This window comes from Pomacea canaliculata, linkage group LG1, assembly GCF_003073045.1.
Source record: "Pomacea canaliculata isolate SZHN2017 linkage group LG1, ASM307304v1, whole genome shotgun sequence".
Lineage (NCBI taxonomy): Eukaryota > Metazoa > Mollusca > Gastropoda > Architaenioglossa > Ampullariidae > Pomacea > Pomacea canaliculata.
Window position 1 is genome coordinate 5,825,901 of NC_037590.1, and position 23,672 is coordinate 5,849,572.

The window sequence follows — 23,672 nt, forward strand, 5'->3', positions numbered from 1 at the left end:
GTAAAAGCAATATCTTCTTCTCTGTACCGGTACTCTTCGATCACAGATTGAGAAGTACGCGTCTCATTTTCATCAAATCTTCTGGACTCTTCTACAACAATGAAGTTTTTTTCAACGCGAGTATCCAATTCATGCTCTGCGAACTTCCAAATGGCCATGCCAGTGCCACAAAGAATACAGAAAACGAAGACCAATGAAAATAAAATCACGATCACGTATTTACATAATCGTCCTTTGTTGAACTGTGAGAGACGTTCATAAAAAGTGGTAAATTTCAGAAATAAATACAACACCGAGAGTCTGAGACTAAATACAGATGTTTCATTAAGACAAACCACAAGATACCTAAAGGTATTTAAGTCATTTTCAAACTGGTGCAACGCTTCAGCCAACATAAACACTAACTGAACTGCGATGACGACATACCAACTTCCACATATGACTAATTTATACCTGAACAACATGTTTCTCAACAACGAAGAGAAATTTGAATTTACTTAGAATGTCTCAAAGCTCTGTAATATGAAACGAAAGGTGGAATTTTACAGCAACTATTCTCTAAACATTTTGGTTAAATATAAAATAGAATTTCAGGCGAGAATGTTGGATCAGTATTTTTTGGGGAGCTGTATAAACAATCCAGGAGGACCAAACAATTAAACAATGGACACAACTTAAATGTAGAAGATTTTGCGAGTAATAAGCGTTGTATTTAATTAGAATTTAGTCTAGAAAATGCACATCACAAACATAGAAAAAGACTCATGTCAAGGATTATTTTGAAAAAGGTCTTTGTGAAAAAGTGGCAGCAGCAGCAACTTTCGTGTTACATGACTGTTGGTACCAGTTGATATGAGGAACTTCTGTGATTCCAGCACCGTGAGTGAATAAACATGGACAGTAAAGAACTTGAGGCCATCAGCTTGCAAAGGAAAGAAGTCGACAGAGCATAGTGTGCAAATTATTATAGAATAATGACATAATGACTACACAATACCAAAGATAATAACGTTTTTGTTACAGCATTGCCCAACAGAAACTGCTCCTCTTCCTGTTCAGGGTGATGAGACAATAAGCTGCTTTGACTTTCATCCGGCATATACTCCTCTGTGTGACTCGGAACTTGGCGTCTTCCATAAGTGGAAGTTTCCGTATCTCTGAAATAAATAAATAACCAATGTCCTACATTAGTTACAGGGTTAAGCTTACTTCTGTTTCTTTCTTATTCATAGAAAGATGGGAAACTACAAATTATTCTGTACCAGTATACTATCGTCATCATGTTGCTATAACTTTTTGCCACAGTTCACAGTTTTTAAAAGAATAGATACAAATTTGAGCCGAATGTGTTGGAGTATTATTTATGAAGCATTTGTTTAAGTTACAGTGGCATTGAGAGTCCTATAGATAGCATTAACAGGTAGCAGTAAACAGAAGTAACGAAATTCGGACGACGACGACGAGGATGACGACGAGGATGACGACGACGACTTGGGACTAAAAAGATAACACTGTTATGAAAAAAAAGAGAGCAAAACTTCGAGATTTCAAAAGATGTATTTTCATCAAACGTTCCGTGAGCCTTTCTTATAGTTGTTGTTTGCAGTATAACCCATTGTGTAGCCTTATTTCAATCGTCTTTATGTGGGTTATGGTGTCGTGACTTTATGAACAATGTGGAGTGGGTGGCAGGCTCTTGCACAGAAAGTGTTCTGATAGAAAATGGTGCCAAGTATATCTTTGAAGCTGTTAGCTGATATTTACATAGGAAATAATATTTTAATCATAACTAATTATAAATTATGTCAATTTCCTGTTTTTTAACATCTCAAGACGCAAAGAAGTTTCTAAGGTCTGTGAATCATTCACAGGTGTTATTTTTACACAGCCGCTAGTTTGCGCACCTTAGCTCTAGACAGAATATAACTGAGATATTATCTTGTAAATTAATATTTCAGGTTTATTTTTCTAACAGGAAAAAATAGTACTGGTGGGTCTAACTGAAAAGTTAGAAGACAGTGCGACTGCCAACACGCAGAAGAAGCATAAACAAACACCTAATTTAAGAGGGTACCAATGACAGAAAGAAAAAGGGGGTGAGACAGCGACAGAGATGTAGAGAGAGAAAGAGAGAAGGAATGGGAAACAATAAGCAATAAAATTGACAGAAGAAAGGAAGAAAGGATGTGCCAGAGATTTAGTTGCGTGGCTGTTGGCACCACAACAACTTTTATCATCCATTTCACTCAAAACTTAGTGCCTCAGTTGCCAGCTGTCAACCTGCCAGTCGCTCGTGAATAAGCTTGCCTCAAAGGAAGCCATCAATTGATAGTTGGACTCTAACACCACGCCAGGTAAAGAAAGTGGCAGAGAATAGCTCTGGCGAAACCCCACCTAGTACATAAAAGTATACAAAACATCAGTGAGTCCAATGCATGAAAGAAGGGGAAGAATAAGTGTGTACCTTGTCAGCGAGCCAGGGAGAATCTCTGGCAGTGGAGGTGTGTGTTTGGCCAGCACTCAAGTCACTCCATGTAACGTGCGTCAGTCCCGTATTCACGTTGGTCACGTGATGAATAATATTTCAGGAGTTCAATACTGTTTACACACGTCTGTTAGAAAGAAAAAAAAAACTTGCCAAACTTGGCATTACATATCTGATAGGAGAAGAAGACTTTCTGTCCCCTCCCTTCACTCTCTTTATGTGGTTGAGCTTAAAAACGTTGCAAAAATTTCACGTTTGTATAATCTGTATCAATATTACTATACAGCAGGTCAATCTGTACTTATCAACTTTGTGATATCATAGGATATGGGATAGGCAGCGCAATCTGACAAGCAAAAAGAGAAGAGACACTTTGTTGAAACCTTTAAATTTGCGATTGTCTACGTCGTCTAATAGGCTAATTGCAAGATACTCCCCCTGCCCTCATATTCCATTTTGTCCAGGATACACGCCTACAAACAGCACCACACATAAAAAGGTTACAGTAAAGTCTGTTAAATACTGGTCTCTACTCAATTCATGAAATGCTCTTTCTGAAAGTCATCAGCGGGAAAAGGAGACTTCCAGGGCATTAATATGTCGTAAAGCCACCGAAAATAGTGAAAACTGGTGAGAGACTTACCTGTAACACCTTGCTGAGTCGCCGTCCTTTCATTTACTCACTGAAATGAGAGGCTTGAGCGGAAAAAAACTCCGACACCAATGTCTAGTTTTTATTAACTGAAAGCCTTATAGTAAGACGGGCACTGATGTCTAAGTAAGTCACCTGCTTGTGAAAATTGTCCTGTTTGAGTTTGTCAGGTGACATGACCACAGAATACTCGCTGCTTAAATGTTTACATAGTTCCTTAGCAACAGCGGGACCTCTGGCCTAGTTACCGTCCATGACCACAGAATACAGATACACCTTTATTCATCCTTTTCAGGAAATTATTTATCTGTCATGCTACTATTAAATCAGACATTACAGGACAATTTAAGTAGGACATTAAATACTAACATAAATTTAAAAAATAGAAAGACCGGGCTTTCCGGGAACGGACGCCACTAGCGAGAGAACTAACTCAACTGCGTGTCCCAGTCACGATTTGGTTGTGTCTGTGGATTGCCATCGGAATAAAAGTTCAGATAGTGTGTGGTTCTAGCAAAGTGAGAATGTCTCCTTCGCCATTTTATCTTTCTTTGAATCTTTAGACGAAAATGAAAACTCGTGAGCAAATCTGTTCCTTCTCCCATATTTTAGAGATTCATATCAATGTTTATTCCTCCAATTAAGCCCGAGGCGTTTTAATGCCTTCAAATCGCAGGATCCGAGTCGGACATAGGCTTCCACATAGACTTCATACAAAACATCATTTTTGAAAGCACGATTTAATCAGGGAGGAGAGAGTACTTGTAGACACATAGAGAGCTTGTCTTGGGAGCAAACCTAACATACGGGTACCTGACGGTCAGGCAGTACCCAGGAAAACGTAAAGGCAGTGGAAGGAGCGGGATGTATTAGACACAATAAACCAGTTCAGTTCGCGGCTCCAACAGACTGACCTCCAACAACTAACCCCTTATGCTTTTACCAGTCGTTGGCTGGCTGAAGATATTTTGTGCCGAGCCAGCAACAAAATCATGACCTTGGGAAGTTTAACAGTTGACACGTGCCGACAAGTGCTTCACACGGGATGGTTGCGACTTCATTGATAGACCTCTTCTTTACGTGCCGCTACGGGGTCATTACGTTGATGCCATCCACACACCAGACAGCCAGAACATACACAAGAGCACACACACACACGCACACGCACACACAAACAAACAGCTATCAACAGCTTGTGATGACAAAGTAATTAATGCTTCTATCATCTACAGGCCGGAAACGTACTTGGCATTAGTGTAATCCTACAATCAGTTTCCTGCACTCACTAACAGCAAACCTGCTGACAAGGTGGTAACCCTGATTTGACTAACAACCAAACGATTTCGCAGGATGCTGACTAAGACGAAAGACACCAAGCTTTAGAGCATAAGACAAAAGAAGTGACTAAGATATGGACAGCATGCGATTGTTTGTGCTTCTAGTTCTTCCAGAGAACATTTCTTGAACGTAGATCAGGGTTCTAGTCGCTCCTTGAAGTAAATCTCTCTCGCACAAAGCTCGAAGCTTAATAATAGCCACTAAGACTAAAGCGATTAGGAAAGACGCGAGCGATTATCGACGGAATTTACTTGGCAGTTGCTGCAGTTGACAGAAGACGTTGTCTCTACTAACGGAGGTCGAGTTCAGATCCTACATACTTCCAGAGGCGACACCAGTCAAGGTGGGAATGGCTGTCACAGATGTTGTGAGGAAAGTTTTCATCTTTTTCTACACACTAACAGTGGGGCTAGCGGTGGAGTTAGTTAAACTACTGACAGTATTTGTGATCATCGCTGTCGTGGTGTTGACGTGGCTGGTGGTCGCGGCGTTCACCGTGTGGCAGACATACGAGCACACACACAACGCCGCCCTGACGGTGCTCGCGGGTTGTAGGGCTGTTGCTGGTGGATATGTTGTTGTCGTCCTTCTTCGGCGTCTGGCTCGTGGCGTCGTCGGGTCTCCACCAACGTCATCGACTGATGTGTTACAGTTGTTGCTGCCTACAAGGTCATCAAGGGCTGAAGTGAGGTCGTCTCGTCAGTCGACGATCTCCGGCACAAAGGTTAAAAACAATGGAGTGTCTAAGAAACGAGTTTAGGTCAGTACTAAGATACATCTGATTTTTTTTGTTTTACCAAAGTAACGCGATCCTGTGATGATGATAAGCGCGCAGCCGCTTTGTAACTGTAAAAGAAAAGAGTAAACCGTTTAATATAAAGTTTAACGGGTGATCACGTGTTAAAGCTTATATTTTCAGTAGCATGCCATACAGCTTTTTCTTAGAAATATTTTAGAAGTACTCCTAGTTTATTAATTGACAATTTTAATTGTTCAATTGTTGGTTAGGCATTGCCCACACCAAGAGAATGCTTTGGTGGACTGTGGCGTGAATACTGTGATGGTTCAGTGAGTAAGGCAAGCACTGACACTACATGTCATTCCTTTACTTGCGTGCATTCTCCGTCTGCAGACACACTAGGACGTCTCTTGGCAAGAAACAAGAGTTGGGTATGAATTCAGTGACATCCAGTGACCTGTGACCTCAAGTCAATACATGAACCAGGAACCACATGAAGAGAAAGACTTTGCAGGCTATTGCAGAAAGATCATAGCGGTTAATATCACAAATAACTGAACGTGTACAAGACTGTGACCAATACAAATAAAAATATTATTGTTAAATCAACATTTTCATTGTCGTGTTTCATACTTTATTGGTATTGGCCATGGTCTTGAACACTATTACTTATTTCTGAGACCGTATCCAGCTCAAGACGACGGATACCCTCGGTGTTTGCCTTACAGGTACCGAGATCTTCAATGAAATGAAATGGTATATTGAATGGAATTCACCCAGTAGATATAGTGTTGTGTCCTGAGGAGAGTAGGAATTATGATTAATATGCACAAATGTTGCATGCAGTTAGGAACACCTAACACACAATACACAGCACTACCTACATTAAATTACACCACAAAGTACATTTGTCTGTACTCCACACTAGACTGCAATACCTTCACTGCATACTACATGCTACTCACACCATACACTACACTACACACTACACTACACTACACTACACTACACTACACTACACTACACTACACTACACTACACTACACACACGACACTGTATTACACAATATGGCATCTCATATCACACGGTACTGTTCATCCTACTCTGCATTACTCCCCACTGCCGTCTGCACAGTGTGTGTGTTAGTGTGTGTGAGGGTTAGGGTCAGGGTTAGGGTTAGGGGTAAAAAAGATATGTGTTCTTTGATCTTGGCATCTGTTCATCTGTATGCCTCGGACTTAAGCGTTCAGATGGGGTTTGTCGGAGACACACGACACTCACATTTAGCCATATCCGACAAGATGTCACAAGATGTCGGCAGGTACGGCAAGAAATGGAAGAGGTGGCTCCATGTGACAAGATTTTATAGGATTCTCTTCATCTTTCAGGTCTGCTTGTGTTGTATAATAATTTCAGTTTTACCCAGGTCAGTTAACCATTCAGCGGGAATTTCTGTATAACTACGACCAAAACAAAACAATAGAAAAAATATAAAGACCACACACATGATGTATGGGAATGTATAGAGGTAGAAGAAACCTCTCGCTATACACAAGAGATATTTTTGATAGTGTGAAAAACTTGAATCCTGATCGTACACCGGGTACATCTGTCGAGAGGTCATCAGAAATCGCCTGACCTTGAACATGTTCTCTTTTTGACTGTACAAGATGACACTACCATAGAATATTCGCTATATAAATGATAACTTTGTCAGTCGTAGAGTTCGTTAGGATAAAGAAAGGTGTACATAAGCTACATAAGCTACCCAGCTAACTCCTCTGAGGACCGTTCGACCTTGTGTAGATGGAAGGCGGCGATCTACTTCAGCGGGAATTCCGTCTTTCTATTTGTATTTACAGCCACTTAGGATAATGTGATAAGGAAAGACTAGGGCGAGTATAACAGGAGTTTATTTATCACTTCCTGCTGTTGACACAAGACGTTGTTTCTGTTAACTTTCACAAAGGTCGAGTTCAGATCGTGCATCTTCAGATCGAGAGGCCAAACCGGTCAGGGTGAGAATGGACGTCGAAGATCTTGCAAGGAAAGTTTTCATATTTTTCTACAGACTAACAGTGGGGCTGGTGGTGGAGTTAGTTAAACAATCGATGCTAATGGTGATCGTCGCTGTCGCGGTGTTGATGTGCCTGGTTGTCGGGGCCTTGACCGTGTGGCAGACATACGAGCACACACACAACGCCGTCCTGACGCTGCTGGTGGGTTGTGGGGCTGTTGCTGGTGGATATGTCGTCATCATCCTTGTTCGGCGTCTGGCTCTTAACCTCTGGCTCGTGGCGCCTGATCCAAAGTCATCGACTGATGTGTTACAGTTGTTGCTGCCTGAAGGTCATTGAGTGCTGAAGTAAGGTCGTCTCGTCAGTTGACGACATCTGCAGTTTCCGGGACAAAGGTCGAGAACAATGGCGTGTCCAAGAAACGAGTTTAGGTCAGTTCTAAGATAAATCTGATTTTTTTTTCATGATAGTAATGCGGTCTTGTGATGTTATTAAGCGCGTCACCGCTTTGTAACCGTAAAAGAAAAGAGCATTTGATGTAAAAACGAGGAATATAAAGTTCAGCGGGTGATACCGTTGCTCAGTGGAGACCACGTTTTACAAGCTTATACATGTATTTTTAGTAGCATGTTATACATGTTTGTCATAGAAACATTCTAGAAGTACTGGTAGTTTATAAATTTACAGTTTTAATTGCTGAACTATTAGTCAGACTTTGCTCAGAGCAAGACAATGCCTTCGTATGCTCTGCCGTGAAAACTGTGACGGTTCAGTGAGTAAGGCCATCAGTTACACCTCGTCCCATTACTTCACTGTTGTACACTCTCCGTCTGCAGACACATGGGGTTGTCTCCTCAAGGGACTAGGAGCTGAGTATGAATTCAGTGACATCCAGTGACCCGTGACTCCATCTCGCAGTGACTTCGTCAGTACATTAACCAGGATCACATGAGAGAAAGATTTGCAAGCTATTGCAGAAGGATTATAATATCACAAATAACTGAACGTATATAAGACATTGACCATTACAAAAATATTATTGTCTTGTTTCAATGAACATTTTATGCTGAACCTCATACATTTTTGTACTGATCAGCCTTGAGCACTATGACTTATTTCTGAGAACGTTTACAGCTGAAGACGATGGATACCATCATCGCACACTGTGTTTGCAAATATTTTTTTTATATATCGCTCCTTGTGTCAGTTAAGAACAGAAAGCGAGTGTTCATAATCCGTATCTGCTTGGGTGCTTTCAATCCCGCGTTGTGCCATTTCGACTTCTCTCGACAAGAGACCTTGAACTGATCTCCAACAACCCGTAACCGTTGGTCACAACCGAATGCAGTATCGACACGAAGAGCTACAACCTTGCAAAGTGTTCGAGAGGACAGAATATTTATGTAAAATGCTGCATGCAAAACGAACCCTACGACACGAGGCAACCGTTGATAGCCGTCAACACACGATTATTTTCAGGAAAAAAATGTTTTTCTGATACATGTTACATACCAATATTTTAAACATCATGATTAAAAGCGCTGAGCAATATAAGTAGGAAAATACAATGTATCTTAATTATCATGTGTTGTTAATAATATCCATTGCTTTCTGTTTTTGATTTATATTTTACAATTGTTATTTCACTCGTTTGAGTACCGAAGAGTAAGGAAGATATCGTAAATGTTGTTTGTTCAGGTTACAATGTTATCATTTCTTTCGTGCAAAATGTATTTATACAATTTAATATGTTCTTTTCCATTTTATCAACATGAGCATTTGTCAAATGATGGTAAATATATTATTGACAAGTCCGAGGGAATCTTGAAAGTGTATATTTTTCCAATAAGAAACAAACCAATGTGATAAAAAATAAATGATTTATAGTTAAAAAAAATGTTACCCTTTCAGAACTAATTGTTGCTGAAGTCTTCTAGTCTTCAGAGCAACATTTTTATAAGCGATAGAAACAATCTATACGATGATATATATGATATATATAATCATGGCTATCAACCATGCAGGCTTTAAGATATATAAAATATATGATCTTACATGCGTTTTCAATCAGGGCCTTTTTCCTGTAGACTATATTTCAGCATTTATATGCCGTAGGTTTATTCATTATTTATGTATTATTAACCATCTCTCTCAAATAAAAATTGTTTAAAAAGTGATTAAAAGAACTGCTAAGTTATGTCTTTATTTATATTCAAGGTGTAAGTACTCAATGTACTCCAGAATGAGCATAAAGGCTCTGTGTCAAACAAACTGCAATCAAATAAAAATAATATGTAAAATATAGAAAACAAGATAAATACCAAAAAAGTTGTATAACAAAATAACCTGTGACATTGTAAAAGTACTTAGGCAAAGGATTTATTCTGTCTTTATTTGAAGCCATTTTTTATTTTAGACAATTTATCCAGTAAAAGTATGTTTTTGTACATAAGGGATAATGATCTAAATACGAGTTTTATTTAATATAATTTAAGTAAAATTGTTGATCCTGATAGTGAGACTGTTGAAGCCGAGGAGTTTTTTTTAACATAGGATTTCTCGAACGGTTTTAGTGTCACGTATACCTGTGTTTTACCTGTTTTATTGCGAAGGTATATAACGCGTTCAGGGGAGGCAATGACCTTTACTAAGATAAATTCGGAGTACAGTCCCTTACATTGTGTTTCGTCTTAGCATCAACATGCAGTTCTTTGTCGATATGCCTAGTCTAATTTTACTGTGTTCTTTAAATAATTCGTTAAATAAAATATTTCCGTAAATTACAAATGTGCGTCGTTTCATTTGTTTCTGGATTAAGACTGAAAACTTGTGATATTTTTATTTGTCCCTTATATCTCGGAGAAACTATAGTTCTGGTGCAGATCAAGACTTAAACTGAGATATGAATTAATGTGTTGACGATTTATCGATATAAAAATGCTAAGCTTATTTACGTTACATATGCAAATGAGGGTCATAACCCTTGACAATGACAGCTTGTGTCCAAGAAAGTTTTAAAAGAGAGGTGACTGTGATCATCGAATGCTTTGAGGTTAAATTAGAAAATCTTCAAGTACGCTGACAAACGTTTTCCAACTACAAACATGGAATCGTTCATGAATTCATCATTGTTATTGCACCACATGGTATGTTCATATTAATTTCAAAGGCGTATAAAGGTAGGCTCGGTGAGGGACATAATAGCCAGGGTTGTCCATGGGACATATTTTTCTATCCCGTCCCATCCCATCCCATGGCAATTTATGCCTGTCCCATCCCGTCCCATCCCACGGGATGTTTCCCATGGGATTCCCATGGTATTAACAATCCAATGGACAACACTGAAAACCACTTTTCGGCTTTTGTTCTATAATTCCTGCTACTTCACATACAATAGATGATTCAGAGGAAAGATTTAAATCCTTGATGAATGAAATAACAGTAAATTTATTTTGCAATATCAAGTATCGACTACCATGGGAAATACAAATGTGTGCTGTCCCATCCCATCCCATCCCATGGGACGTTTCCCATGGGATTCCCATGGGATTCCCATTCCTATGGACAACACTGATAATAGCAAACCAGAGTACTTCATTAGACAATATAGGGGCGGATGACATTATTTTGGCTGATACGTGATCAGTGGTTTAATATTCATAAACTGAGGGTTTAGGTGTGCATGAGTTAAAATCCCACATTTACAACGCAGGAAGGTGCAATTATTGTTTGCACAAAGTGGAGTCGGCAAGGAAGTAAACTAATATTTGTATTCATGTGGAGAATGTGCTGAGTACAGTGAGGAAAATACCCTTTCCGCATTAGTGATGTCGTTAATGAGTCTTTATACGATAATGATAAGACAGTTTTATACAAGGTGATGTTACTTTGTGAAACATTATAAATAATTTTCCGAGAAAATAGTAAATGAATTAGACTTTATTAGATATCATTTAACAGAACATAGGATTATGCTCTGGTGTCACAACAGAAGTTTTACTCTCACACACATCCAGACTTTAAACATAACTAAATGCTCCTAAGAAGATTATACGTGTGTGTGTGTGTATCATGCTTATATTTTTAATCCACCCTGAGGATGTTTTTGCCGCACAGCATCTCGCACCTGTTGAGAGTGTTATGTATGTACACAACTACTGACCCAGTTGAAAACACAACCAGCCACGCAGGCATCGTCGGCAGAGGTGACAATCATACAACACCTTTGACACCAGACACGGAGATGGTTGTCCTTCAGGAGAGTAACGACCTTCATTTGCATATCATGCAATATGCCACGTGGCACAGCTCGATGTATATTAATATGTCAAAGCTGCTTTGAAAAGAAACTTTCAGTAATTTCAGGTGTAAAATCACTCATGTAACACGTGCCTAATAAACGTCATACCTTACATTGACGAAATAATAACAGAAACAAAACTGAAATTGGAAATACAGGTAGGGCTGAGAATTGAAAGTTAAGTTTTATCGCTTAATAAATGTTATTTGGACTTACGTAGATCGTCGAAAACTAAGGATAAAAATAGACAGTGAACGATGGCGACCGTGTCACCGAGACCTTTTGCGTCCTCTCATTGCTGTTATTTTATCTTTCTGTCTCGTTTTCGAGGCCTTGACCGTGTAGCAGACACGAGCGCACACACGACGACGCCCTGACAGTGCAGTGGGTTGTGGGGCTGTTGCTGGTGGATATGTTATCATCATCCGTGTTCGGCGTCTGGATTGTGGCGTCGTCAGATCTGCGCCATCGTCATCGACTGATGTGGTACAGTTGTTGCTACCCTTAAGGTCCTCAAGTGTTGGAGTAATGTCGTCTCGTCAGTCAAAGATGTCTGTAGTCTCTAAAACTTGTTACATTGTAGTAAGAGAAATGAAATCATCCACGAAGAATCCATTTTCAGCGAAGGAATGTTAAATGTCTAGGCAATAATTATAAGCAGTTATGAGACACTAAACATAATAAAGACCACGGATTTTGTTTAAAGAAAATAAGTTTGTTGTATTTTATGTATGAATTTCAATACATAAAAAGATTTCAAAAACATTTTAAGAATTTATGCCAAGAGATATTTCAAAATGATGCCAACGGATTAGAGAACACAACATGTTTTGACAGGGAGTGACATGGTCATACAGTGTACAGCTCAAACATCGTTACAAATGATAGTAATGCTACTGTTGATACATAATTTTAACTAGGATGACAGCTATGAAGATGACAACGTCCAGAAATTGTGGATTGATTACCACTTTCACAACTAAATTGTCATCTTACATAATGAGTGCAATGTTCTTGCACAAGAGTGCATTATAAATATTTGACAAAAATGAAATGTACATCATTAACAAGGCACTAAAAGGGATGGTGATTCAAAGAATTTTAATATGGGAAAAAAACTCGCGCCCTTCAGAATAAGACAATAAAGGAATAAGCATTTTGTAATAAAGAGATAACCACATTACGTATCTTGTTTATCTGGAAATCGGAGTCATTGATGACATCTGTGAAAAGAAGTCGTCCAGTCAGATGCTGTAGTGCAAGGAAGTAGATTGGTCATAAAGCTTAACAATGAACCAAGACGACCCAGGAAGTATTTTGGAACAACTAACGTTGTCTCCAATCATGTAATTGAAATATTCCAAGGGCAAGATGATAATGTAACGATCTCTACGGTAAATATTTGTCAACAAAGCTGAAATTGATACTGTTTATAAGATTAATAAGTTTAATGAATCCTGCTCTCGAGGCAGCACGATACATTCATCGAGGTACAAAACGTTCATTGTTACACATTTTCCGGCATAGTAAGTAAGACATAGATAGTGAAGGTTGTGACGTCCGTAAGTATCGATGCACACACACACACACACACTCACACACACAGTGATACAGTGATAATGAAGGTAATTTTTCAGTTTTTCAAGAGGCCAAAGTAACATCGAAAGAACTAAAATGAAGGAAAAGTTCTATAAGTAAAATAAAAGCACAATAGCAAAAACGTTGAGCACCCTTTGAAAAATCCTTCGCACGCCCCTTTTTCAGATGATTCTTATTTATGGAATAGTTTGAGGAAGTGTTTCTCGCTTTCATTGAAACGAGTGTACATAGTCTTGAGTGTAAGAATAGCTCATTATCGTTGTCATTGTCATCATCGTGAATAACGAAGCATATAATTCTTGCATAAGAAATATTCATAATAAAAATGTACAATATTAAATCAAATTCATTACATATGAAGAGAAGAGTCGTTTTATAAATGCAAAAAGATCTTTGAGTGAAACTGTAACTATAAGTAATGAATATGCTTTATTTACAAATGATAGTTTTAATTTGAAAAATAAACCACCAGACCCAATCGATATACTGTATCTTCAAAAGATACGTCAAACGGTATGCCAGATGGCAAGGAAAAATATAACAAAAAGAAAGAGGATAATAAAAGGCAAAGAAATGCTGCAAATATCGAGGAATTGCCCTTTTGCGTTTTGTTTGTTGCCCTTCTGCACCCATCTGGACAGTCTGCGCAGCTGGTCATCTCTAGATAAAGTCGTTGTTGTCCAGTCATGGACTTCAAACGGTGTCAACCAAGAAGGAAGCTGAGAGTGGTCATTCTTGATTACAAGTAAAGCCGTCTGAGGTGGCATATTCCTATCAATTGCGACGCTGCTAATCATACCTACCTCCAGATTTTGCTTCAACTTGTCTTTCGAATATTCTTTGGACCAGATAATAATGTAACGAGCGCTGTGTTCGACGGCTGTGGACAGAGCTAATGTTACTGGCAAATTGGGTGGGATGTCCAGCTCCGATGAACACGTTCTTTGTCCACGAGCACGTAACACGGGTAGAATTCGACCGACAACTATTTCTGTATCCCATTCTGAGTGAGATATCAAGATATCAAAATTATAACGTGCATCGCCGGTGTCGTCTGTTCTATCGACCTCTCTGTGCCTTAGACATGGAAGTGGCTGGTTAAGAATGCATCTTCCAGCATATTTTCCTATCCATTGAATAAGCAGACAGAGGATCCATAGCACGGAGACAAATAAACCCACCATTGTTCCAATAAGAAAGCTTTCGCATAAATCAAACACATTTTCTTCTCCTTTTGCTGCCATTTTTACGAAATGCATTACCTCTGGAGGAAGAGACTCAAAAGTTTCATTAAAAGTTATGTTCTGTTGAAAGAAGTTTAACATGTTCTGCTCACGAGGAAGCACAATCAATTCGTCGGGATGTTTAGCCTCCAGAAGTTCGTATTTGCCTTTATGGACGTTGTAAAAGTGACGTACATAGTGAGTAGTGTGACGTCCATAAGTCTTGGTACATACACATTGGCGATACTCAGAAGATTTCACTTTTTCTGAATAACTTTCTCTATCGTTATTTTGACTAAACGGACCCAGCGAGAAGAATTCGAAATTTAAATACAAGTACAGCAGCAAAAGCTTAGAGCATCCTTTAAAGGGTCCTCTGCATACTCCCCCTTCAGCTGATTCTCCGTTTATGAAATACTCTGTAGAAACGTCTTCATAGCTTTCACTCCGATATCTGTACTGGGCTCTGTATATAAGAAAAGCTCCTGGCTGCGCAGTTATGGTTATTTGTCTACGAGGAATTTCAACAATCGCGAACTTTGCCGTTGCGTACTTCTCTTTCACAAAAAAAGGCTTGTCTTCAAAGCTTTTTTTTGTTTTATGATAGCTCAATATTTCGCAAGCAACTTCTTTTCTTTCTTCAGTAGAGTTAAGAATACCAACATACATTTCTCCTGATGTGTTATGCGTTACTTTTTTAAGAGCTGACACTTGTATCCTTTGTACAATATTGCATGTGTAGTTTCCAAATCCATCGGAGTCCAGGAAGTATAATGTAAGTGTTGCTAACACAGTATATTTTCTCTGTGTATGCTTTGATGCTGATTGCGCAAAATCGTCATTTTTTGTTGATTCTGTGACATTCAGAGTTAGGTGAAAGCGAGTTGACGAAGTAAGTGGTTTTCCATTTCTAAGCCAAATCACATTAATATCTTTTTCCAGACTTTTTGAACTTCCAGTGACAGTACCAAGACAGGTCAACAGAACATCTTCTCCTTTGTAATAATACGAGTAGAAGATCGAAGTATCAATGTTTGTCGGCCTGTAAATTGTGGGTCGGAGTTGAAAACCATCTAAGTAAATGATGTTGTCTTCGAAACGACGAACAATTTCTGACTTGAAAACATTCCAAATTCCCAGAACAGTGGCATCAAGAATTATAACAACAAACACGTAAGAAAACAAGCACAGGAAGATCAAATAAACAGATAACCTCACGGGGCCCCACTGTACATAAAACTGACCAACCTTGCATAGAAACCAACATAGAAACAACCTTGAGTAACATAGAAAAAATAGAAAAAGTAACTCAAAGTTCTTAGAGAAATGGTTGATAGTGTTTAAATCATCATCGTATTTGTTCAACGATTGGTTAAAAATCACATGTTTTGCGACATAAAGACTCATGAAGCACAGACACACTTTTATGAATGGTTTCATTTTGGTGAGCATTTAAGATTAGAACCTAAAAATATGCACTTCGCACATTGAAGATGGTCTTTAAAAAGGTCAATATTAATCTCTATTATGTAATCTAAAGAATTTTTTTGCTATTGGAAATCCAATAAGAACACAAAATTTTAGCCAAATTATTAATTTTCTCGCAGACCTTATAGGAGTATGTCTATGGTCTTCAGCCTGGGTTGCAGGATACAGGGTAATCAGAAAGCCTTTTTGTGACAGTCAGGACACAGCTGTGTCTGGATATTTCTTCAGTTTTCTTACTGTCTGGTAGGACTGCTGTCTTGCTTTGGTGGTTCAGCACTTGCTTACAGCTGATCACATTTCTACGACAAAGAAATTATAATTATGTAAACCATTTTTTATAACTAATTAAAATAATACCCACACAGTTCATGCGCAAAGGAATGTAACATCTTAAATCTCCACAACAGCCATAATATCTAGATACAATATGAACAAAATAGTTAACTAGAATAAAGCCCATACAGACCTCAATGAAAGAGTAGGTTAGAATGGTAGGTCCTCGTGGGTAACTCAGTATGTTGATGCCGATAGATAAGGGTAAACAATATTTTTGACACTGAGAACTATTTTCAAGGGTACTGAGTAATAAAAGAAACCACTTGTTTGATGCAATCGGACAAAGTTGCACAGTTTACCTTTAATGATGACAATATTAATAATTAAAACATATCTAAAGGGACTGTCTGATCACGTTAGTTAAGCAAACAAATAGAATAAGAAGAGAAGCTTTAAATTTATGATTGTCCACGTGTCAACGTCAAATCCAGAGACATTTCTATTAAAGGAGTACAGGGGGGCATTTTTTCGAATGATAGAGTAAAGCTTGTTGCAAGATACTCTCCCAAATTATTCTGGGCAAACAGCCCAATTCCGTCTTTAGAATACAGGACTACAAATAGCACCAAACAAAAACAAGTTAGTCTTGTGACCTCACGCTTCTACACCATTAATTAAGATATGGTCCGAGCTCTTCCACTGGCATATCCATATTCGTAAGCATATCTATACACAATCTGTGGTGTTGATGTCCGTGCATGGAGAGGTTTGTATTAACTTTGACTTTGGAAAATAGTATCTTACATTGAGATTTGCCTAATCATTAAAATCTGCACTTTACTACAATTCAACAGCAGTAATGAGATGTAAAAATGGCAGCAAAATGAACGTTTAATGTCGTTATACCACTGTTAATCAGTGTTAGCCCAGAGCCAGAAGATTACTGGTTAGCTATTTTATCCTATTAATGTTAGCATAAAATAAAAGCAAACATTGACGAGACTGTGAGCATGCATTAGTCCGGAAACCCGAGAACTCGGTAACATGGCGATGTTGTCATTTTTATTGCTTGTGAACTTTGTGTACTTACATTGTGTACACTATTCAAGACCTAAAACCATTAGTATGTAAATAGTTCCTGCAGTAGGAAAGGGCATTAATATATCGTAGACTACTATGACAACTGGTGAGAGACTTACCTGTGACACCTTGCTGAGTCGCCATCTTTCTATTTACTCAGATCAGAGATCGAAGGTGGTCGATCGGTTTGAGCGGAGAAGTTCCCGACAGCAATTTCTAGAATTATGAACTTAAAACTTTATGGTAAGACAAGGACTGATGTCACGGTAAGTCAAAAGCTCCTGTAAATTGTCTTCTATGACTTTCCCAGATGAAATGACAACAGAATATTCGCTAGTTGACTGTTTACACTGTCAGCTGTAGAGTTCACTCCTTAGCAACAGCGGGACGAGTAAAGGCTAGCTACCTCCGTGACGACTGAAGTCGACAGTCTACCTCAACGGGCAGTCCCTGTGTAGCTGTCTATTCACATTCTGAGAATAATCTGGTCATACATAAGGTATTAATGTCAAGGCTTAGTCTGATCTTAAGAATTACTCCCCTTTCCAGTTCTCACCTTTTGATTAAAGTAACCCACCCACTCCCTGGTTTTATGGTTTTATTATATTCCTCTTATAACTTCATTCTGTTCCTCCGGCCAATTATTGACTTGTTAATTTGTTATGTATTTATCTACTTTTTGTAAACTAAGACTATATCTACTGTACTTCTTACTACAATATTGTTAGCGAGACAGAGAGGCTACCACAATAAAAGCAAGGTCCTGCTTAACTGTTCAAACTAAATCTGTTTCCATGGAACCACCCCCCCCCCCCAGAAAGCGATTGTAGATATTATCAGATTCGGTTTGATCTCGTAAAGTACCTTGTCACCTTTGAAAAGTAGATGAAAACTGTATAAATACAGGGTGTACTGTTTATCCGATTAAGTGAATATCTGTTCAAATAAATTAAAAAATTATTAATGCTGTCTTTATATGGATGTTAAGAAGGTTCTATATATTATACATTGAAGACGAACTGAAACAGTATAACGAATGCTTTATTGTAAATAACTGGTATATTTTCATCAAAATGTTTGGTAAACGTTTCGAGCAAATGTTAATAAATTCATTGAAAATAAGTTTCATGTGAGAACTGTAGATACTTCGAGCAAGGTATACTGGCTACATCACAGAGTATTCACGACCAGCACAGAAAAGTTCAGTTTAAGCTCATTGTGACTCAAGGCACTTGTAGAACAGCGTGGAACAACCATTAAAGTTTACTTGATTAAATACGATGGCTGTGTGAATGTGTTACAGCTTTCAGCAAAGAAGGGGGTGATGGGTAAAGGAGATGTTTGTTCTTTAATCTGTGCATCTGTATGCCTCGGACTTCAGCGCTCACATGGCGTTTGTAGGAGACACAGGACACTCAGAGTTAGAATCATCCGACAAGATGTAACAAGATGTCGGCAGGTACGGCAAGAAATGGCAAGAAGAGGCTCCATGTGGAAAGATTTTAAAGGATGCTGTTGATCTTTTTAGGTGTGGTTGGGTTATATAATAATTTCAGTTTCATCCAGGTCAGCTTACCATTCAGCAAACACTTCTGAATAAGTCCAACCAAAACAAAACAAACAAAAGTAGAACTATAAAGACCACACACATCATGTATGGGAATGTATTGCATTATGAGACACCTCACGTTATAGACAAGAGATATTTCTGGTATTGTGAAAAAACTTGAAGCCTGATTGTACACCGGGTACATCTGTAGTTATGTTCCCAGAAACCGCCTGGCCTTGAACAGGTTCTCTTTTTGACCGTACAAGATGGCAGTACTATAGAATATTCGCTATATAAATGTTAACTTCGTCAGTCGTAGAGCTCGTTAGGATGTTAGGACAAAGAAAGGTGTCATTAAGTAGCCAGCAAACTCCTCTGAGGACTGTTGGACCTTGTGTAGATTGAAGGCGGCGATCTACTCAGCGGGAATTCTCTGTCTTTAAATTTGTGGTATTTACAGCCACCTACGATACATTGATTAGGAAAGACGTGGGCGAGTATAAAAAGAATTTACCTTTCACTTCCTGCAGAGGTGGAGTTCAGATCGTGCATATTTCCAGAGGCGAAAACCGGTCAGGGTGAGAATGGATGCCACAGATTTTGTGATGGAAATTTTCATATTGCTCTACACACTAACAGTGGGGATAGTGATGGAGGTACTTAAACTATTTATTCTAATTGTGATCATTGTTGTCCTGGTCTTGATGTGGCTGGTTGTCACGGCCTTGACCGTGTGGCAGACATACGAGCACACACACGACGCCACCCTGACGGTGCTGGCGGGTTGTGGGGCTGTTGCTGGTGGATATGTTGTTGTCATCCTTGTTCGCCGTCTGGCTCGTGGCAGGTGGCTCGTGGCGCCTCATCCAAAGTCATCGTCTGAGTTGCTACAGTCGCTGCTGTCATCAAGGACTGAAGTAAGGTCGTCTCGTCAGTCGACGGTTTCTACAGTCTCCGGGACAAAGGTCAAGAACAATGGCGTGTCCAAGAGACGAGTTTAGGTCAGTACTAAGATACATATGATTTTTTCATAATAATAATGCATGATTCTATTAAGCGTCACCGCTTTGTAACTGTAAAAAAAAACAAAAAACAAAAACAAGGAATATTAAGTTTCAGAGGGGGATTCCGTTGCTTAGTGGAGACCACATTTTACGACCTTGTGTTTTTAGTAGCATGCTATACAGCTTTTTCTAAGAAACATTCTAGAAGTACTCGTAGTTTATAAACTGACAACTTTGATTGTTGAATTATTGTTCAGACTTTGCTCAATTCAAGAGTGTGCCTTCGCATGGAGTGCCGTGAATACTGTGAAGGTTGAGTGAGTAAAGCCAGCAGCTACACTAAGGCCCATAACTTCACGTGTGTACATTCTCCGTCTGCAGATACATGAGGTCGTCTCCTCTTGGCAAGGGACTAGGACCTGGGTATGAATTCTGTCATCCAGTGACCCGTGACTCCATCTAGCAGTGTCTTCGTCAGTACATTAACAAGGATCGACGTGGAGAGAAAGAGTTGCAGGCTGCTGAAGGAGGATTATAGCAGTTAATCTCACAAATAATTGAACGTGTATACTAGACATTGACAAGTACACATAAAATATTATTGTCTTGTTTCATTGAAAATTTTATGTTGAATCTCATACTTTATTCGTACTGTTTAGTCTTTAACACTGTCACTTACTTCCGTCAACCCGGAGGAGTATTTTCAGGAAAAAAAAATCTGTTTTGCGGATACATGTGACATATCAATATTTTAAATATCCATGATTACAAGCCCTGAGCAATGTAAGTAGGAAAATACAAGGTATCCTAATTATCATGTGTTGTTCATACCATTAATTGCTTTCTGTTTTTGATATATATTTTACAGTTGTTATCTCACTAAAGTGAGTACCTAAGAGTAAGGAAGACATTGTAAATGTTGTTTGTTTAGCTTACAATGTTATTAATTTCTTACTTGTTAAATGTATTTATATACATTTACTGTGTTCTTTTCCATTTTATCAACACGAGCATTTGTTAAATGATGGTCAATGTGTTGTTTACAAGTCAGAGGGAGTCTTGACAGTGTATATTTTTAAAATAAAAAAACAAACCAGTGTGATAAAAAAACAAATGATTTATAGTTCAAAAAAAAGATATACTACCCTTTCAGAACTAGTCGTTGCTAAAGTCTTCTAGTCTTCATATCAACATTTTTATGAGCGATAAAAGCAATCTATATTTTGATGTATATATACGATCAACCAAGCAGACTTTAAGTTATGCAAAATATATAATCTTACATGGTTTTTCAAGTCAGGGCCTTTTTACCGTCCACTATATTTCGGCATTTATATGCTTGATGTTTAGTCATTGTGTGTTTTTAAATATTTATGTATTTTTCACTGTCCCTCTCAAATGAAAATTGCTTAAAAAGGATTTTAAAAACTTCTGCTAAATTATGTCTTTATTTATATTGAAGGTGTAAGTACTCAATGTACTCCTTAGATATTTTCTCTCCCAGGTATATTGCAGATGTGTGCACTGACTGACTGTTTTTAAAACTGCAACCGGAAAGGGGATGGGAGTGGTTCTTTATCACATGTGAGCAAGAAAAAAATTGATGTGCTCAGTCATTATATTTTTAAGAATGAACGTTACGGCTCTGTGTCAAACAAACTGCAATCAAATAAAATTAATTAAGTTGTCAAAAATGGCAAACAAAATAAATACAAAATGGTTGTATAGCAAAATAACCTGTGACATTGTAAAAGTATTTAGGCACGGGATCTATTCTGTCTTTATTTCAAGCCATATTTTTATTTTAGACAATTTATCCAGTAAAAGTGTGTTTTTGTACATAAGGGATTATGATCCAAATACGATTTTTATTTAATATAATTTAAGTAAAATTGTTGTTCTTTATAATGAGACTGTTGAATCAGAGGATTTTTTTGTTCGCTTTTTTTTTTTTTAGAATTACTTGAGCGGTGTTAGTGTCACGTTCACCTGTGTTTTACCTGTTTTATTGCAATGGTCGCTAACGTGTTCAGGGGAGGCAATGACTTTTACTAATATAAATTCCGAGTACAGTCCCTTATATTATGTTTCGTCTTTGCATCAACATGCAATTCTGTGTCGATTTGCCTAGTCTAATTTGACTGTGTTCTTTGAAGATTTCATTAAATAAAATATTAGCGTAAATTACAAATGTGCGTCGTTTCATTCGTTTCTGGATTAAGACTGAAAACTTGTTATATTTTTATTTGTCCCTTACATCTCGGTAAAACTATAGTTCTGGTGCAGATCAAGTCTCAAACTGAGATATGATATGAATTAATGTGTTGACGATTTATCGATATAAAGATACTAAGCTTATTCACGTTGCATATGCAAATCAGGATCATAATCCTGACAATGACAACTTGTGTCCAAGAAAATTTTAAAAGAGAGGTGACTGTGATCATCGAATGCTTTGAGGTTAAATTAGAAAATCAAGTGTACGCTGACAAACATTTTCCAACTACAAACATGGAATCGTTAATGAATTCATCATTGTCATTGCACCACAGGGTATGTTCATCTTCATTTCAAAGACATAGGAATGTAGGAGCAGTAAGGGACATAACAGCCAAGCAGAGTACATGTACTTCATTAGACAATGTAAGTGCAGATGACATTATTTTAGCTGATACGTGATCAGTGGTTTAATATTCATAAACTGCGGGTTTAGGTGTGCATGAGTTAACATTCAGCATTTACAAGGAAGGTGCAAGTATTGTTTGTACAAAGTGGAGTCGGCAAGGAAGTAAACTAATATTTGTATTCATGTGGAGCATGTGCTGAGTACAGTTAGGAAAATACCCTTTACACATTACTAAAGTCTGTAATGAGTCTTTATACGATAATGATAAGACAGTTTTAGACAAGGCGATGTTACTTTTTAAGAAACATTATATATAAGTTTCCGAGGAAATAGTAAATGAATTAGACTTTATTAGATATCCTTTAACAGAATATAGGATTATGCTCTGGTGTCACAACAGAAGTTTTATCTCACACACATCCAGACTTTAAACATAACTAAATGCTCCTAAGAAGAGTACAACACGTGTGTGTGTGCATCATGCTTATATTTTTAATCCACCTGAGGGTGTTTTTGCCGCACAGCATCTGGCACCTGTTCAGAGTGTTATGTATGTACACAGCTACTGACCCAGTTGAGAGTACGACCAGCCACGCAGGCATCTTTGCAGAGGTGACAATCATACAACACCTTTGACACCAGACACGGAGATGGTTGTCTTTCAGGAGAGTAATGTCCTTCATTTGCATATCCCGCAATATGCCACGTGGCACAGCTCGATGTATATTAATATGTCAAAGCTGCTTTGAAAAGAAACTTTCAGTAATTTCAGATGTAAAATCACAAGTGTAAGTCCTGCCTAATAAACATCATACCTGTCATTAAGAAATTATAACAGAAACAAAACTGAAATGGATGATTGGGAAAAGGATGACAGGACAGCCAACTCTCAAGCTGCAGGCTGGTCACACGTGTGTTAGTTGGTAGGTCCAGCCTTACACTCCATCTCGATAACGAGGACTCTTACACCAACATTTTCAGCTTGGAAACCATTGGAGAGTGTCACATGACATGTACTCAATGTACCGGACTTGTGCCAGTATTGTTCCTGATGACAGAAACTGCGGAAATCTGTCCGTTACGAACCCGAGTTTGCAAACAATGCGCTCGTTATCGAGGTTTGCTAGTGACGTCACGGATGTCCGGTCTCAGCTTCATTGTGCCGACTTCTTCCCTTCAGACATGAGATTAGGAACCACAGGACGAGAATATTGTCACTTTTTCTAATAAATATATCCATAAGATAAATGATCTTGTCACCTTGTACTTGGTGACCGTTCAGAAATCTTTTTCT

At 38.3% G+C, this 23,672-nt stretch overlaps 1 protein-coding gene and 2 long non-coding RNA genes across 4 annotated transcripts; 1 reads left to right on the forward strand and 2 right to left on the reverse strand.

Annotated features, from left to right (window-relative positions):
* Positions 1-400: 400 nt before the first annotated feature.
* Positions 401-3,324, reverse strand: LOC112570493. The gene is made up of 3 exons (XR_003100635.1): positions 3,129-3,324; positions 2,465-2,612; positions 401-1,157 (listed from the first exon to the last, which is right to left on the reverse strand). It is a non-coding gene; the product is annotated as an uncharacterized LOC112570493 (long non-coding RNA).
* Positions 3,325-4,424: 1,100 nt separating this feature from the next.
* LOC112574554 lies at positions 4,425-10,021 on the forward strand. 2 transcript variants are annotated; one of them, XR_003101458.1, is made up of 3 exons: positions 4,425-5,235; positions 5,608-7,664; positions 8,070-10,021. It is a non-coding gene; the product is annotated as an uncharacterized LOC112574554 (long non-coding RNA). The 2 variants fall into 2 exon arrangements; XR_003101457.1 differs by having other exon boundaries at positions 4,448-5,235; positions 5,608-10,021.
* A 2,211-nt stretch (positions 10,022-12,232) lies between these two features.
* On the reverse strand, positions 12,233-17,568 carry LOC112567064. The gene is made up of 2 exons (XM_025243583.1): positions 17,319-17,568; positions 12,233-16,142 (listed from the first exon to the last, which is right to left on the reverse strand). Exon 2 carries the CDS (start codon positions 15,805-15,807, stop codon positions 13,639-13,641), a length of 2,169 nt encoding a protein of 722 aa, XP_025099368.1. The 5' UTR covers positions 15,808-16,142; positions 17,319-17,568; the 3' UTR covers positions 12,233-13,638.
* Between the last annotated feature and the right edge of the window lie 6,104 nt (positions 17,569-23,672).

Bases quoted from the DNA above. Each gene is read 5' to 3' on its own strand.
- LOC112567064 (XM_025243583.1), bottom strand. From the start codon at position 15,807: ATGCTCACCAAAATGAAACCATTCATAAAAGTGTGTCTGTGCTTCATG.